The 16,518-nt window shown below is 37.0% G+C and overlaps 1 protein-coding gene across 1 annotated transcript in view; it reads right to left on the bottom strand.

The window, feature by feature from the left end:
• Window positions 1-16,518, bottom strand: part of caln2 (calneuron 2) — a 46,937-nt gene that overhangs the window by 21,011 nt on the left and 9,408 nt on the right. The window contains exons 2-4 of the mRNA XM_017698514.2: window positions 14,326-14,447; window positions 9,163-9,306; window positions 7,110-7,222 (exon numbers count right to left, since the gene is read on the bottom strand). Of these exons, the coding sequence (XP_017554003.1) occupies window positions 7,110-7,222; window positions 9,163-9,306; window positions 14,326-14,440 (372 nt within the window). The 5' untranslated portion in view covers window positions 14,441-14,447. The remainder of the gene's footprint in view (window positions 1-7,109; window positions 7,223-9,162; window positions 9,307-14,325; window positions 14,448-16,518) is intronic.

Below are 16,518 nucleotides of genomic sequence, written 5' to 3'. Positions count from 1 at the left end.
TATTTTGGAATAAAGTAACAAAAAATATCAGGTGATTGCAAACTTTTGAACAATCATGTTTGTGGTAGAATATGTATTTGAGGATAGTACATTTGTCCACTATTTTTATACTATTTATACTATTTAATAGTATACTATTTAATGGTGGATGACTACATTGTTGCCAACCAATCCAATTACTTTTGAAAAAAGAAAGAACTAAAAAATTCTTCATGTTCTTCATTGCCTAATCATATTTATTAGCTCTAGTGAGGTAACCAGGATTGCCAACTAGTATGAAGATGAAAGAAAGGAAAAGTTTTTGAGTTAAATATGGCATAAAGATGACAGCTAATATGTCACAAAATAAATTTCTGTCAGCATATTCCACTGCACACTTGCTTAAATATAACAGACATTTTAGACCATTTAATGTACTTTTCTTTTAAATCCTTTTTTTCCTTTGTGTTTATCCCTTCCTTTGTTTTTCCCCTTTTCACAAAAACACTCCCAACAGCAGATATATCATAAAAAAGGTATTCTTGAAAGCAGTCTGAAATGCTTCATATATTGTAACCCACAGCACAATACTGGCCCACTAGGAATTCTACCAACCCTCCTGATTATCTTTTCCATTACTACCTAAGGATATACTCTAATATTTTCACAGTATCAGCTTCATTATTTATGAGCTTCATTCACCTTTTAAAAATGACTAATAAACAAACTGTTGCACCAGCTGTTTAGGTGCCACAAAGACCTTGAGACAGCAGTTAATATTAAGCCATACACTATGAGCCATGAAAAAGCCCAGAACTCGTGCACACACACACATTTATTATGCAGGCAGTCAGAATATTTCACTGGTAGGTTGTTGCTGTTGCTTCAGTTTGTGCTGACCTGTTTGTCCCCAGTCATTTCTACTGTCAGAATGGGACCACAGAAAAAGGCTGTAGAGACAGGTTGTTGCTTTTCAGCGTGGGCAAAGCAGGCCTGCTTATGTGTTTGTGTTCAAGAAAACCCTGATCGCTGCCAGTAGCTCCTGGCTCTCCTCTCACTTCCTCTCTGACGAGCTTGTTAAGAAGTTTCTGAAACACTCCCACTAATAAGTGCACAGTCTTTCATGTTTTATTGAGTGTGCTAGAAGCCCTGAATCAAATGCATCCCTCCAGCACACACTCACGCATCCAAACAAACATGACACCTGCTGAGGATGTGCATAAACGCATGGGGTTTTACATGTAGTCACATGTAGTAATTCCACTGTGTTTTAAAATTTTGAATTTCAGATACTGAGATATATATAAAGTCATTCAGAGTGTTTTAATTTGAAATTGTTCAGTTTAACTAGAGAAACTTGCCAATCCAGATTCCTCTTCCTCTTGTCAGCGGTGATAGGAGCCAGAGGTTGTGATGTCTACAATCAAAATATAACCATTTATTTACTGTCCAAAATGACCAGTGAGCCTACATGTGTCTTCTGAGTTTTTACATGTAATGTTGATAATGGTGAAATAGATGTTTTTTTGGGGGACAATATTCCCTGATAATGCCTTGAATTAATAAATATTTAAAAATACATTTTAGGCAGAAAACCTTATTTTGTTTCAGGCATCTGGCAACATATTCGCCTCTTTATACAACTTCCTGTGAGGTAGCTTTAAAAGGCATTAGTCCTGTCCGATCTTGCCCGTAGTCAGTTTTTAGAATTTGATGACGGCCCCTTAAACTTGTTTAAACCTGCTTGCCAGAGAAGTTACGGTGCACGTATGTTCAGCATGTAGAATAACTGCTTTCTATATGCTGTTATGTTTCCTACAACTTTATAAAAAATGCAAGAGACTTCCTTTTTGTGGGATGTGATGTGATTTTTTTCAGAATGAGCTCATTTAGACTGCAGTTTGAATCTGTAACTTATTACTGGACCAATTACCATAGGCAAGTGTATCATACTAACAATAAAACACAATTTAAGTATGCTATATTCCTATTCATGTGTTTACTTGTTCAAAAATGTAGTTTGTAAGATAAACTAAACAAAACCAACATGTTTTTTGGCCTTGTTAGATATTTTTTTTTACATAACAAATAAATGCAACAACAGCACTGAGAAATCACATAATTAATGGAGAAGCACGTCTCAAAGGGTAGAAATAATAATTTTTGTGTTGGCCTTAAAGGGTTAAAGGGAATGGATCTGGTTAGTTTTTTTCTAGAATTGTATATTTCACCTCAAACCACTGAACAGCATCGTTTACATCTAAACTATTTTATTATGCAGAAATTTTGAAAAATTTGTGGAATTCCCCTTTAACTATAGACAGATTTATAGTTAGACATACACACACACACACACACACACACACACACACACACACACACACATACACACACACATACACACACACACACACACACCTCTCAGTCATGCAGTCTCATGCACTTAACACATGGGCAGATTTACAATCAGACACACCCAAGGACACATATATTCAAGCAGAAGTTGTGCTGAAAACACAGTATGACTAACAGCATGTGACTGGCATATAAATTCAGCTGCTTACCAGAGAGTCTAGGATCCATGTGCTTCTGTAAGCGGCTTGGTTGTAATGAATTTCAGCCTCACTGAATTGCTCATGACATTTACCTCTGAGGATGCTGTCTAACGTCTCAATGTCAAACAAAAAGTTCATCAATGTACAGTGGAGTGCTTTAATAAAGTAAACAGCATGTAATGTAATTCAATTGGTCAGAACCTCATGGGTCCTCTGTAAGCACGTCTGAAAAGTCTGAACCTGCTATGGCGTATGACCTTGCCTGACTTTCTGTGATGACTATGAATGAGAGCACAGCAGCATATTCTGTCAGTTTGGTGGGGCTTAAGAGTGCATTGCATTTTCATTCTATTTTTATAAACGGACTAAAGCCAGGACTGTTGAAAAAAAAAACTTCTTTAAAGGTGAATTCCACCATTTTTTCTAAATTTCTGCATTATTAAATCATTGCGATATAAAAGTCATTCAGAGTGGTCTGATGTAAGATGCTTCATTGTAAAGAAACCTACTGGCTTACTGAGATTTCTTTACAGAAGAATGTAACTATATCCATTTTATTTGTTATCAATAATGACTAATGAACGTACATGTGTCTTGTGATGTTTTACATGTAATGCTAGTAAAATAGTGATAAATCTAAAAAAAAAATAATTAGGAGCTATTTGGCATTTCAATATCCTCCTTGTATATTTCCATTATGAATGGACTGTAAAATATGCATTTTAGGCCAAAACATTCTCAGAACTTAAAAAACAACTGAAAAACAACAGAAAAACAATGTCTCAGGTATCAGGCCCTGTATTCATAATCATTTCTTGTAATAACTTCCTGTGAGAGAGCTTTTAGAGACAGACACTTTAGACATCTGGTTCCCATTGCTATGATTAAGCACAAGTCTGATTTGGTAAGTTTCTGTAGAACTGAACATTTCACACTACACCACTCTGAATGAATTTGTTTACATCTTACCCAGTTAATTATGCAGACTTTTGGAAAAAACTGTGGGATTCCCCTTTAGGAAAACTGCAGTATTTCTAGCCACAAATGTCTGTTTCTAGTCACAAAAGTTACTTCAACAGTTTATACTAGCTTAAATCTCTAAGGAAAAAGTTCCCATTAACATTTAATAAATGCTTAGAAATGTCAAACATTTAAAAAAGTTTCAGGAAGGAAATTTATTTTCCAAAATCATTACCATATCATTTGAGGATTGACCTTATCCCTCATTAAACAGGGATGAATCTCTGTTGTAATTTTTGAAAGGGTGAGTCTAAATCAGGGAATATTTCCTCACCCATAAAGCCGTTAATGCTTGTTACTGTGGCGTTATTAAACCCATATGGGAGTTTCTACTGCAATAAAAGGGGCAGTGTGTGTGTGTGTGTGTGTGTGTTCTGGGGCTGACGGGTGATTGGTATTCCACTCAATGATGATATTTTCTGAACTACTTCCATTCATGAGTCATTGTGTCCCACTCTAGAGGTGTGCTGAGGTGAGCATCTAAATCACCCCAGAGACAAGCGGTGTCCATGACCTTGCTGTTACACACACTACACAAATAGTCAGACTTACACACATCACACACAGTCAATAGTAGCTTTAATTCAACCATAACTGATGCTACATTTCCATATGAATTTATATTAGTTAGGTGTTAATACAGCACTGTCCAAAATTCAGAGACCACCCATCAGATATTTCCAACTAAATGTATTTATTTTTCTCCTAAAACAACTATTAATTACAAGTCTTTCATTTTCAGCATCAAAATAATTATAAATAATAAAAAAAGCCTCAACTTAAATTGTTTCTGTATTGAGTGTGTCAACTCTGCCTTTATTAGACTTAGACTTAGACAGACTTTATTGTCATTCAAATTAACACCATACAGTGCACATAGGAACAAAATTTCGTTGCCTTGGCTCAAAGTAGATTGGTAGTACGAGTAATACAATGTAGCGCAAGATACAATGTAATGCAAAGTACAATGTAGTGCAAAGTGTAGTGCATATGTAAACATATGTATGTCGACAGATAAATTATTTTTAAATAAGTATATGTACATGAGTATATTGCACTGGAGGTCCCTTGTATGAGGTAATCAAAAAAGAAAGATTTGGAGCAGCATGTTATTTAGAGTTCAGCAGTCTTATGGCGTGTGGGAAGAAGCTGTTTTTGAACCTGGCTGTTCTGCTTCGAAGGCTTCGGAACCTCCTTCCAGAGGCCAGCAGTGAGAACAGTCCATGGTGTGGGTGGGAGGGGTTTCTGTTACAGCTCTATTACAGCTGTCATTCTTTACAGGAGACCTGCATTTAGTTTTATAAGAAATCTGCAGAGACATTTTTCTGCACATTGAAAGTTCACTTTCTCTTCTCACAGTACAAGTAATCCAAAACACATTCAGTGATGCTGAGGTCTCTGTGGTCCATTTAAAAGTGTAGCTTGATTTTCTCCTATCTCTCTATGATGAAAGCTTTAAGTGCTGTTTATCTGGAGGTGATACTCTTGGTGGTCTTGCGTGGTTGTTAAAAGTCCCATTTTCTCTTTATATTTTGATCATTTTAAAAATTTTAGTTTTGGAAACTACTATTTTTTATCACCTCAGAAATATCATCTGGAAATTAGTAACTTTAAATTATTTAAACCTTTGACTCGTAATTAAATAAATGAAGGGCAGTGTATGAATTTTGCAATGTGCTGTATATCCTAAAATCTATAGCCTAATGTATTGTATTGAAAATAACAATAATAAATGAACAATAATAAATAATACAATAATAAATAACAATATAAAAAAACTGAGCTGATGTAGCTAACAAGTAAAATGTTGTTTGGGCCAACCATAATCCAGAATAATGAACAGAGATGTAGATGATTCTAAAAGCTGTTTCATGATGAATTAAGTAAAATTAATATCCACAATGTCTTGTATTTTAAACATGATGGCCAAATCAAAAGACAGATAACTACATTGAACACATTCATTTATGATTTAATAGCTTACTGTTATTACTAGGGTTGCTGGTATTATCATAAAGCCATGCTCATTTCCTTGTACTTTTCCTAATAAAAGTGCATTGATAGCAACTTCTGAAACTACGTGATACCTTGTAAGGTAAGCCTAGTGTAGCTGGCAATGAAGGGGAGTTGGCTCACACAGTAAAGTGTTTCTGATGCTGTGGTGGCTTAAACATCCTGCCTTGGAAAATTCCTGCCAGACATGCAATGTGTGATTTTACATAGCTCATTTTGAAACACACACAAACACAATCATAACTACTTCACCAATACAGGTGGTCACATGCAGGCAAGCAAAAAATTTTAACATCAATATTTCCTTTACTCGGCTTGACTGAATAGAACTGTGAGGCATAAACTTTAAGTGACATTTGAAAAGTATGAAATCTACAGCTGTATAGAAGTGCTTTTCTGATGTGGCACAAAACCCATTCTTTTCCACTGCAACATTATTGAATCCAAGATAACGAATACAGCATAGCTAGCTAATGCCCTGCATTTAGAATCAACTAGATTTTATTTATTTGACTGCAAAGGTACATTGCACTCATTTATACTGACAGCTACTTGATTCTAAGTAGATTAATCAGTACAGTAATGGAAACAGTACTGACAAGTACTTCAAAACATGTACTCATACTTGTGCTTGGTCTGGAAAAATAGTATCAATATATCACTGATAATGTATATAAAGTCACTAAAACTATTAACAGATATTTCCAAACTTTTGAATGGTATCATACATTTGGGGTGAGTGGAAAACTGCCAAGTTGACTTTTTTCCAGAATCTGTCACCTTAATTATCACAAAGGTTAAAGAGCAATAATAGTGTACATGTGTGTATAATTCATTTCTGCCAAACTATTGACTAAAGGCATTCATTTCACTCAGCTTGTACTAAAATGACTAAGCACAGCTACCCCAAAACCCAAATCCAGTTTTAAAAGCTACCACTGAAACCCAGTCAAAATTAGCTGTACTTTCCTTTTAAGTAACAACACACAGTCAATGAATTTGCTTTTCTCAGAGTGCTTGGCTACAAAACAGAGAATCCATATCTAGATGAGCTTCTCTTTACTCTGTAAAGGTGCACTCTGTCAAGACCTCTCTCACTTTGAATCCTGGACTCGAGAGAAGAATCAGTTTGGCTGGCTGTCACAGAATGGCAGAAGCAGGTAGGGGGGCCAGAGGGTGTGCCATAATCCGCAGAAAACAGGCTTTTAGGGAGGAGTGAACTACATCACGTGCCCAGAATGCAAAATTAAGAAAGAAGTAGAGAGAGAAGCAGAGGAGGATAAAATAGAGCAGGATACAAGGAGAAAGAAAATGGAAATAATTAAACAAGGGTTAAATAAGGAATAAGAAGAGAAGAGAGGAGAGGAGAGGAGAGGAGAGGAGAGGAGAGGAGAAGAGAAGAGAAGAGAAGAGAAGAGAGGAGAAGAGAAGAGAAGAGGTGAGGATGAGAGAAGGGGGATGAGAGGAGGCAAAAGAAAAAGGTAGGCTAAAGTTAGGACTTATATTGATGAAGGAAAATAGCAGAGGAGTCATGTTCTGTACCTGCCAGAAGATGTTGTCTATAGTGCTGCCCAGAAAGCCTTCTCTGGTCTCGTTTGAGATGAGCTTAGGTCCCAATATTGTCATGAACTCATCAAAGTCCACCTGTCCATCACCTGCAGTGAGGAGAGAATGTTTTTAATTCTAGTAAATAGTGTTGAAGTGTTTTGTAGTGTTGATGTGGTCTATGGCAGACTACAGTCAAAAAAACACCTTAAACTTTTGTTCATGCTTTCAACTGAGAGTTGTATAATCAAGAAGCAGCTTTCATGAGACTTTATTGCAGTCATTCCATGAAAGAAATTCCAGAACATTCAACGATATCTAAGAGACAAAAATGCTAATAAGTGTTTTCAAGCTAAATCTATTTATTCATATTTTTAACATGGTATGAGAAAATATGAAAAATGTATACTTTCCATTTAATAGGAATATAGGCATTTATATTGCATCTCAAATATTACTTTATAAAAGTTATATTGACACATTGCCCAGCTTACTCTGGCAAGGAGTAAATGACATAATTTAAGTCTTCAGAGGAACCAAGTTTAAAACCTGGTAATCTTTACTGTTTTTATAAAACACAGGGATAATGAGGGACAGGCGGAAAACAGGTGGCGACAATCAGGGGCAGAGTCACAAAACAAGGGGCTGGACTAGGAAACCAAAGCAAAGAGCATGTAGACTGGACCCAAACAAGCGCACATGGACCGGACTGGGAGGGGCCAATTGTGACACAAGTCTTTCAGAGTTCACCTTGAGCAGAGTATCATGGTTCAGAAGCATGCAAGCATGATTTAAATTACTGTTAATTCTAAGAATTTGTAATTTGTCTGATTTGAAGTAAAACCTTGTATCTCAAAAATGCCCATTTTACAGTAGAAAGAAAAAACTTGTAACATAAATTAATGTAACAAGATGAAAAGGGTATCTGGAGTTTTCAAATTATACAATGCAAAAAAAAAGTTTAAAAAAAAGGAAATAAAATGTTTTGCACAACAGGAACTGGTTACTACCAGTAATGCAGGCATGGTGTAATTTTAGAATAATTATTTCTCACTAATAACTCAAGTGTTTGAAGAAGTTTCAACTGAAAAGTGTTGGGTTCATAAATTGAATAGGAAATATTTTATTATGATTTAAATGATTAGTTCTGTGTCCTGTTTTGCAGAAAGAACAAACATCTTTTACATTAAGTCGTTTTTGGGAAATAGAGAAACTAGAAAGTGCTCACTCATAGGTCCTGATGCAGAATAAATAATAATATGTAAATGATATATCATATAAATCATAAATGTAATTCCTTATGTAATTAATATATTATTACATTTGAATAATAAAGCAAATCAACTATAATATCAATAAGAGTCTTCTATAGATTAAAGTAATATTAACCCCTTATATGTAGAGGACCCACCGGCAGGTCCAACATGTTAGTACACACGTCTATAACCTTGGAATAACAGCCAGTTTGCACTGTAGTCCATGAAGTTACTGAATGATAATCCTTAGTGTGTTATAAGCCTAAAGGTTAAACTATTTTTCAGCAGTTCCATAATAGCTCTATAATGGCTTTAGAGCACATTCAGCAGAATGGTCAGACACTGTCTAGCTGCTAGACCATATGTCTAATTATAGATCAGTCTGATTTTTAAAGAATATATAAAAGCCACCTAGAGTTGTCAAATCTTTGCTATATTTGTAGCTCAGAAGTCTGGAGACTTCACTTGAGATAGCTGTTTCATTTAGACTTATGTTGTTTTATCTTTCCAGTGTTTTTCCTGTTTGAAACACTTTCAGATTTTGGAAATGGAATGAACAGTCATACATAACTTAAAATGTATTTATTTGTTTTATTATCATAACATGAGCAACCACAGGTTAGAAGGAAGTACTGCTTGAAATAGTGAAGGTATGGGGGGGCAGTCACAGGATGTATGCTGTTAAAGGACACTGTGTGTGGGAGAGATGGGATAGAGAGAAGAGAGACAGTTTTCAGAGAAATATAAGCCTAAGAGTCTGAAAGGGGATTAGAGAGAAAAAGAGGGGAATTCACCGTCCATGTCCAGCCTCTGCATAATGATGGCCAGCTCCACCTCACTGGGCATGTAGCCCAGTGAGCGCATGGCCATGCCCAACTCCTGCTTGGAAATGAAACCGTTCCCATCTCTGTCCAGTACCCGGAACGCCTCACGGATCTCTGCACAGGAAGTAAGAGGAAGAATTTTTGTACTTGAACAGGGACTACAAGTGTGGTTTAAATGATGTATATAGATAGATAGATAGATAGATAGATAGATAGATAGATAGATAGATAGATAGATAGATAGATAGATAGATAGATAGATAGATAGATAGATAGATAGATCACTAATAGAAACTTGCTCTGCTACTTATCATCATTCAACTGCATTCCTAAAATGTATAAAACTGGACAAAGGTATGTTGCATAGGTACTTTTGTTCATTATAGATAGTGACATTATCCTTGTAGCTGCAGTGCAACGAAAAAGAAGCAAACATTCGCCACCAAATATTTCTTGGCTGATCGACTACATTTAGGTTAAGGTTAAAGATGTGAAAATTTGATTCTCTGTCAAATCATGACCTTAACACTACACTTAAAGCAAATGCTTGCCATCTGTACTCTGACTCAGACATGTGGCTGTTAATTTTAACGTTTGTTTGGGTCGTGTTTGGGCTCGTTTTTCAGCAGACTCTCTAAGTCTAGCAGACTCTAAGTGCCACCTACAAGGCCGCACACTAACAACAACAACACCCATCTCTCTGCTCAGCTCCCATTTCTGCTCCTCATTTCCAGCGAGCATTACTCTTTTTTTAGGGCCTCTTAAAGAAACCCTGCGGGGTGATTGTGCAAGTGGAATGGCACTGGCACTGTGTGCTCTGAGACGTGATTATGAGAGCACTTCCTGCTCTTAACAAAGCCCACGGGCCACTCGCCTCAGACGCAGCCGCCATTAGTGGCGGCCGTAAGGTGAACTCATCACTCTCCCCAGCTCCTTTAACTTCCCCTAAGCCTCTTTGCCCAGACTATAATGAGCTGTTATTCATCTGAATTGAGTTAACCGCTTTTTTTACATCACCAGGGTTGGTAATAAACTGAGTGACTTAACGAGTTTCTCCATCTATTGTATCTAATATGATATTCTTTGATAATTATCTGACCTAGCTTTTTATCTTCCTGTGCATCATTTACTCATTTAAATCATCTGCATTTCTTATCCATGCTTTGCTCACACCATACTTTTGTAGCAACTATTTTTTTGTAGCAAGTTTTTATAGAACGCTGTGAAAAATCCCATTTAACCTTGATCTTGCTTCACTTTTTTGTAGACAGCATCTAAACATTAAGTGAATAAGGCGCACCAACAATTACAGTTTTGTGTTCAATGTTTTATCTGTCAAAAACCATTGCCTTGAGTCAACAAATACAAAGTATTTTGGGTTAAATTATTTGTTTAAAATGTATGGGAATAATTGCATATGTCTAACGGCTCTTTCAGAATTAGCCACATCATTCTGAAGAAAGCGATATATCTATTAGTTTTTGATTTATTCAGTTTTGATTAGCTACAACAACATAGCGAAACTGGATTTTATGCTAATTTAAGCTCCAACCTAAACTCATTAGGTTGAATAGGATTTCTGGTAGTAATCTTTAAAGCTTGTCCGACCTGACCATAGTCACTACAGAACACATTTGTAGGCGAAGCATGGATAGCTCAATTAAACTGAGTTAGTCAACCATCACACAAAGTCACATTCCATGTCCTATCTCTTCACAGAAGGAATAACACAACACTCTCTCTGTAGAAACACGTAAACCAAATCCTTTCTTTTCATAATATGATAAAGCTCTTCCACATAAGCATTTACATATGCAGTGCAGCTTGCTTTATCTCTGTCTCCTGAGGACTGGCTTTTGGTCATTCAAATACGTCTTCACGTCAAACATTATCGTCTGGTCTTTCCACCAGTGCCAGTTCGCTAATTTAGGACATCTGTCTTCTCTTTGTATGCCTTAAGGCATCACTTTGTTAAATGGCTGGGGATGCACATCAGATAAAGTGAGATCTATGGTATAAGAAAACTGGAGAAACGCAGAGGTCACACAAAGAAAGTTAATACCATATATATATATATATATATATATATATATATATATATATATATATATATGTGTGTGTGTGTGTGTGTGTGTGTGTGTGTGTGTGTGTGTGTGTGTGTGTGTATATATATATATATATATATATATATATATATATATATATATATATGTTTTTTTTCAATAAATGGATTGATCCAACATTTTTATAACCCATATGAAAAATGTATTGCTCCTCTAAGCCTAATAACTAGTTCGGTCACCCTTGGCAGTGACAATTGCAATCAAACGTGTGATAACTTGCAATGAGTCTTTTATATCAGTCTGGAGGAATTTTGGCCCAGTGTTCTCAGAATTTTAGTTCCAGTGTTCAGAATAGTTTTAATCTGGCTACACTGGAGGGATTTCAAGCATGACCCATTTAAGGTCCTGCTACAGCATCTCAATGAGATTCAAGTCAGAACTTTAACTCCAAAACTTTAATTTTGTTTCTTTTGAGCCATTCAGATGTGGACTTGCTTGTGTGCTTGGGGATTGTTGTCCTGCTGGGTAACCCAACTGTGCTTGACCTTTAGGTCACAAACTGACAGGCAGACATTTTCCTTCAGGATTTTCTGGTAGAGAGCAGAATTCATGGTTCCATCAATTATGACAAGTCATCCAGATACTGCAGAAGCAAAAGTCTCAGACCATCACACTACCCTTACCATGTTTTGACTGTTGCTATTATGTTCTTATGTTGGAATGCAGTGTAAGCTTTATACCAGATGTAACAGGACCCATGTCTTCCAAAAAGTTCCACTATTGACTCATCAGCACACAGAATATTACTCCAAAATTCTTAAAGGTCATCTAGATGGTTTTTTTTTGCCAATGTGAGCCAAGCTTTTGTAACTCTTCTAAGGATACCATTTCCAAAAGTATTCACTCACTCATCCTAATCATTGAATTCAGGTGTTCCAATCACTTTCATGGCTACAGGTGTATAGAACCATGCACCTAGGCCTGCAGACAGCTTCTACAAACATTTGTGAAAGAATGGGTTGCTCTCAGGAGGTAAGTGAATTCCAGCGAGGTATCGTGATAGGATACCATCTGTCCAGTCATGAGATTTAACACAACTAAATATTCCAGTCAACTGGCAGTGGTATTATAATAAAGTGGAAGCAATTGGGAATGACAGCAACTCAGCCACGAAGTCGTGGGCCACGTAAAATGACAGAGCAGGGTCAGCGGATGCTGAGGTGCATAGGCCTTCATATTAGCTCAAGAACAGTGCGTAGACAGCTTCATGGAATAAGTTTCGATGGCCGAGCAGCTGCATCCAAGCCTTACATCACCAAGCGCAATACAAAGTGTTAAATGCAGTGGTGTAAAGTGCTGCCATTGGACTCAGTGGAGACGTGTTCTCTGGAGGAACGAATCACACTTCTAGCAATCCAATGGACGAGTCTGGGTTTGGTGATTGCCAGGAGAACAATACTTGTCTTGCGGTATTGTGCCATTTGTAAAGTTTGATGAAGGGGAGATTATGGTGTGATGGTGTTTTTTAGGAGTTCGGCTTGGCCCCAGTTGAAAGGAACTATTAATGCTTCAGCAGACCAAGAGATTTTGGACAATTTCATGCTCCCAACTTTGTGGGAAAAGTTTGGGGATGGCCCCTTCCTGTTCCAACATAACTGCACACATTCCCATAAACACACTTCTAAACCTTGTGGAAAGCCTGAAGAAACTGAAGCTGCAAAGGGATTAAGAATGGGATCTCACTGGCAGAAAACCAAATACTTGTTTGGAACCAAAAAACCAAATATGGTTTGTATATATATATATATATATATATATATATATATATATATATATATATATATATGTGTGTGTGTGTGTGTGTGTGTGTATAGCCAAGTTGCAGCCAAACTTTAAAAACACAAAATGAAATAAACTTACTACCTTTTAGAATGTTTTCTTTCATGTATCCATTACAGTTTCTGATTCACTGTAGAACTGAATTTATTTTTTACCAGCTCTATTCTCTTTATAAGTGCTCACCATTTGCCAGTTTCCTTACACGAGTACATCTTCTGGTGTTTAGGTTGATGATCTGACACAATTCCTGGCCCAGTAAGCCCGCACCTATGAATCAGTTTTAGTCCAGCATTCTGGGTCTGAGCTGTAAGAAGCGGTAGCTGCTGTTGCTTTCAGTGTCTCTTGTGTCCCCTATTCTGCAGCATGTTATGTGAGCTCTTCTGCTGCAGTTTTTGAGTTGTGGAGGCCATGGCAGCTACTGGTGTCTCTGCCACTGCCTCATTTTCTTTGTTGGATTCAGTGGCGCAACCTGGCTTTCCATGATCGCAAATAGTGTAGTTTGCATCAAGCCAACAGTGAGCTGGGGCTAACCCTGCTAGCATTTACCCAATATACATTCAATAGACATTTGCTACACACTATGAATCTTTCCAAACTAACCGATCCTGAACTCATAAAGTCATTATAATGAGCCAATGAGGGCTCAAGTTTTTTGTTACAAGTACATATGTTTTTTCGTTCCATTCAGTGGACCAGTGGACATGTGTAGGTCCACATGCTGCAGTGTAGATTAACCTGCGTGTTAATCTGTCCCAGGTAGAATGTATGTAAACTCTAATGTTGCTAAAATGAAACTGATGGACAATGAGCTCCATGCTGAAAGAGTGACTCCCAACCTCATGTAAATAGGCCACCTTCGATTTTCATTCAGCTTTATATTTTAGTCATGGCTGTTTTTTTCAAGGCTGCTGATTTGGAACTGCTACTTCTGACTAGGTTCTTTCAAAGTACATTAGCTCAGGAGTTTATAATCTTAATCAAGCATAACTAGAAGGGCAAGCCTTTTAAATGATGTTTAATGTGATTGGCTGTTACTTTCTAATGATGAAAAGGCTAGATTTCCCTTGTACTTTCTAGCAGGTACAGATTTGTGTGGTTTTTAAAGCAGTAAAGAAATGAATAAAGCAGTTACATTTTTTTCAGTAACTGCCACAACACTGGTAATTGTACACCTACAAAGTGCATTTAGATGGTAGGAGTAGTAATCAACACACTCGCAAACATCACTCACCAGCAAGCTCTTCAGTGGAGATGCTGGCTAGCTGCTCCTCACTGATTTCAGAGAGAGAGTGGGTCAGGTAGTTGTCTGTGTACAGCAACCCTGCTCTCACATGGTGAAAAGGCATCTTCTCCCTAAAAAAACAAGAGAACAAGTTCAATAAATTGACTGCAAACACCTGCGTAGGCCCTGCACAGACACATAGATGTACACACACTTTCAACGCAAAAGAACAAAAGCACACATTGAGTCAGAGCCAAAGTGGCTCATCTGAAGCTTCCAAACTGAGTGCTGAACTTTTGAGTGCTTCTGGAAAAAAGCAAGTCAACTGAAAAAACAAGTTCCACAGAGAAACACTTCACTCCACTAATACAGTGAAGCCCTAAGCTATATTGTGATAGTGCACTGTAGGAGCATTTCATGGCTGCTCAATCAAGATTGTGTAATTTTTTCTAGTTATTTATTTATGTACACCATTTGAAAATGCTCATTGCCCTTTATGTTATATAAATATTTCATGATCAATGTACAAATATAATCAATTAAAATGTCAAAAGTCTGTTACATTAACTTACATTAAATGTTATGTTTTTGAGTGGGATATGACAGTGATGACATATGAGTGATGTGTGAATGGGAATTTGTTTCGGAATGTGTAAGTGCAGTAAAGAAACAAAAAAGCTTTTTAGTTATCAATGAGCTTAGGGAAAATAATCAGTATATTATGTACAGTGCAGCCCAAATGCAAGACTTCATTTATTTCATTTCCAGTCTAAACTGGAAACAGACCATTAAATGTAAGTTAATCATTTTTCAGGAGACATTTCTGTGATTATATATAAGATAATCTACTTGCATAAAGAAGAGGAAAGTTAAAAGTAAAAAAAGAAAAACAGGGAAAAAAAATCACCATCAGATAAACAGCATTTAAAGCTTTCATCTGTGACAAATAGGTGAAAATCCACTCTTGATTCAGATCTGAACAGTTGTTTCTATCTATCCCTTCAGTGTGAGAAGACACTCAACACAGAAAAAGACATAGACAAAAAAGAATCAAACTAAAAAGTTGCTGGTGATCTCAGAACAAAAGACTGATGATCACTGAATTGGTTGGGGATTACTCGCGTTACGAGAAGCAACAAATGCAACCAACTTGTAAGAATGAACTGGAAGTGTGGAACAATATCAGTGACAGCAATCACCTGAAAAACAATAAATACTGGAACAGTATGACCTTTTTGAGGTTTCTGTGAAATTTTCTGTCAACTACGCATGTTCTGCTCATTTTCCTGATGCTGAGAAATGAATAACTTGTACCTTTAATGAGCAGTGGTCTCTGACTTTTGCACTCATGATTAATCAACACATTTCTCAGTGTGCTAAAGTTGTTTGTTTCCATGTTTATATTGGTGTTTGTGTCACTGTTAGCTTATTCATTTTTGTACAGAGGATGTGTGTGTGTGTGTGTGTGTGTGTGTGTATTTTAACCAGAATTTGTCCATGTCTTACTCTCCAGAGACTCGAGTCGAGCATCTCCCACCTACACACTTTACAGCACAACATAAATTCACAACACTGCTTAACAAAGCCATCCGCCCAGCTACTGTGAAGATGCCTCACAGACGATTAGAAGACTGCCAAGTTAGCATTAAAAGCATGTGCAACAAAAGAGCATGTTCACACACACACACACACACACACACACACACACACACACACACACACACACACACACACACACACACACACACACACACACTCCAAAAACACTTCTCACAGTAGCTGGCATAATGGCCAAGGAAAAAGAGAAATAAATAAACAGCAATAGCCCTGTCACTCTGATTTATTCGGCCACAGCGGAGGAGTGTTTCATTGACTGGCTCTAAACTCTTGTCTCAAATGTCGATAGTCCAGACAGGGGGCTTAAAAGATCTCTCAAGCTGAGAGAAAGAGATAAATGTGAGTCTTTCTTTGTACTGTCTTTCTTCCTTGAGAAAAGACAGCTTTCCCTTATTTATATTAATGCTTTCACACAATGTGTTGGCATTTTGGTATTCAAGTGAAATGTAGTAGTAAAAGAGATTATTACCTGTGCTATAGTGCTTTCTGTGATCTAGTCAGATGTACAGATGTGACAGTTCTTTTGGCTTTTCCTAAAAGCATAGCCGTGTCCTACGAGTCTTATACATGCAAGGCTAGATAAGT

This window comes from Pygocentrus nattereri, chromosome 16 (genome assembly GCF_015220715.1).
Source record: "Pygocentrus nattereri isolate fPygNat1 chromosome 16, fPygNat1.pri, whole genome shotgun sequence".
NCBI lineage: Eukaryota > Metazoa > Chordata > Actinopteri > Characiformes > Serrasalmidae > Pygocentrus > Pygocentrus nattereri.
This window is presented reverse-complemented; position numbering and strand designations above follow the sequence as displayed.